The 1,929-nt window shown below is 44.6% G+C and overlaps 1 protein-coding gene across 1 annotated transcript; it reads right to left on the bottom strand.

The window, feature by feature from the left end:
• Positions 1 to 1,328: 1,328 nt before the first annotated feature.
• On the bottom strand, positions 1,329 to 1,925 carry TMEM215 (transmembrane protein 215; the record flags this gene model as incomplete). Its single annotated transcript, XM_009084661.1, has 1 exon — positions 1,329 to 1,925. A coding segment is annotated over one exon (597 nt), but the record flags the coding sequence as incomplete, so codon positions are not given.
• Positions 1,926 to 1,929: the final 4 nt, after the last annotated feature.

Raw genomic sequence — 1,929 nt, 5'->3', positions numbered from 1 at the left:
TGAAGCTGTGAGAGTCTAGTTATAGGAACTGGGGCTTTGTGACATGCTAGCAAATTACTCTATGCTTTAGCAAATATTGCCCAAAGACCTTAACCCTCAGAGTAGCTGCTTAGCATGCACATTGTGTTATACCACATCTCTGTTACCTACGTGGTACAGGCAAAGTAAGATTTTTATACACAGCATGAAACAGGCGATTTTCTGTCAGAAGAGCAAGGATTTGCATTTCTGTATGTAAAGTGCAGGGTCAGATTTTGAATGGTTAATCCTCATTAGTCACTTCATATTTTCTTCATATGTATCCATAAGCTGTGAACAAAAACATCTGTCAGTTAGGTCCTCTGTTCCCTTTCCCCAGGGAAGCATGGGTTTGAGACTCCTGGCTGGACTGAAACCACACATCACCCATAGAGAAACATCTGGCATTTTAGAAAAGGCACAAGAAAATGGCATTTTCAGAAGAGTCAGACCCCACTCAACACAATCCATAGAAGTCTATCCCCTAAGAGACTTTTGAGGTACTGAAATATGTTTTTAAGACCTAAGTCCACTGACATCTGCTTCCTAGTCTCTGCAAGAACCGTGTCATATGTCATGTTGCAGTCTCCTTGTCAAGTATGCCTATAAAATGCAAAAGCATTAGGAACATTCCAGTGAACTAAAATCAGTGGAGAATTAAGCTAACACCTCTATGTTGCATGCTATTGATGATAAAAAAACCTTTAAAAACTCCTCTGAGCCTATCTGGTTCCTACAAGACTTTCAGAAGAGCCCACAGAGTCAGCACATTGATTCCTTGACTCAGAGGAATATAAAATCCTGCCACAATGAAGAAGGAGGCAAATCACTTTTACACTCCTGAATGTCAGCCAGCTATTGGAGTGCATGCTGAGATCCCAAAATGAAGCGACAGTATCGCAAAGACCCGTTCAGCCATAGAGTGCCACATTCTTTCCTATGACAGCTCCAGAGTTTGACTCAGTTCTTGATCTCAGCTTACAGGCCAATGCTACCCTCCTGCCAGTGTGTCTACAGGCTTGCATACAATAGGCAACAGGAAAACAAAAGGGAGGGAAAGGGGGAAAATAAAGTGCAATTGCTGTTTTTTTCCCCGAAATGAAGAATTGAATTCTTTAACCTTTAAACATGCTTGTTTACTTACAGAAAGAGTATTTCAGGCACAAAAGGTTTGAGTATCAGTCACATAACAGGTTAAATTGAAATAGTATCAGGATTGTCCCATGCAGTGCAGTCAGTTTTATTATCCCCTATCAAGAAGTTGATGTTGCAGTTTTTGTATACATACATATATATAAATTATGCATCTTTCACACAATGGTCTCCTGGTCTGAGTTGACTCCAGTAGGGTTTATGTAACAACAGTATTTGTCATAAGGGCTGTTATCCTTGTAAGAGCATACAATGATACTGTCTTTAGGAGCCACAAAAATGTTGTCTTCAACATCAGGGCAAGCAGTGCTGTCCCTGCTAGGAGAAGAGCAGTTCTTCTCCAAGGCACTGTATGTGGAGCTGTCTCCCACAGACACATTCCCCGGCATCTCTGGGTAACAGGTCTCCAGGTATTTCAGCATCTCCTCCTGCTCTACCTTTTTGATGAGGCTCTTGCACTCTCCCATGGTGGCGGCAGCGGCGGTGGTGTAGATGAACACGGAGTCCTCACCCCGCAGCACTCTCTTGTCCTTCTGGTACACTTTCTTGGCCAGCTCGTCACGGCTGCCCTTGCCAGACTCCAGGTCTGAGGGGGTCCTTAGCAGTTCCATGACGTCCCGGTCCTTGACTTGCTTACAGCACGGTCGCATGTTCTCTGGACATTTGGTGCAGCCCTCGGTCTTTCTGGTGAGGGCAATAGCGGCGATGCCCGGTAGGCAGATAGCCGGGCCGATGGCCAGCAGCGGGATGTCTCCCAGG

The sequence above is a fragment of the Acanthisitta chloris genome, unplaced genomic scaffold (assembly GCF_000695815.1).
Source record: "Acanthisitta chloris isolate BGI_N310 unplaced genomic scaffold, ASM69581v1 Scaffold46211, whole genome shotgun sequence".
NCBI classification, from domain to species: Eukaryota; Metazoa; Chordata; class Aves; order Passeriformes; family Acanthisittidae; genus Acanthisitta; species Acanthisitta chloris.
This window is presented reverse-complemented; position numbering and strand designations above follow the sequence as displayed.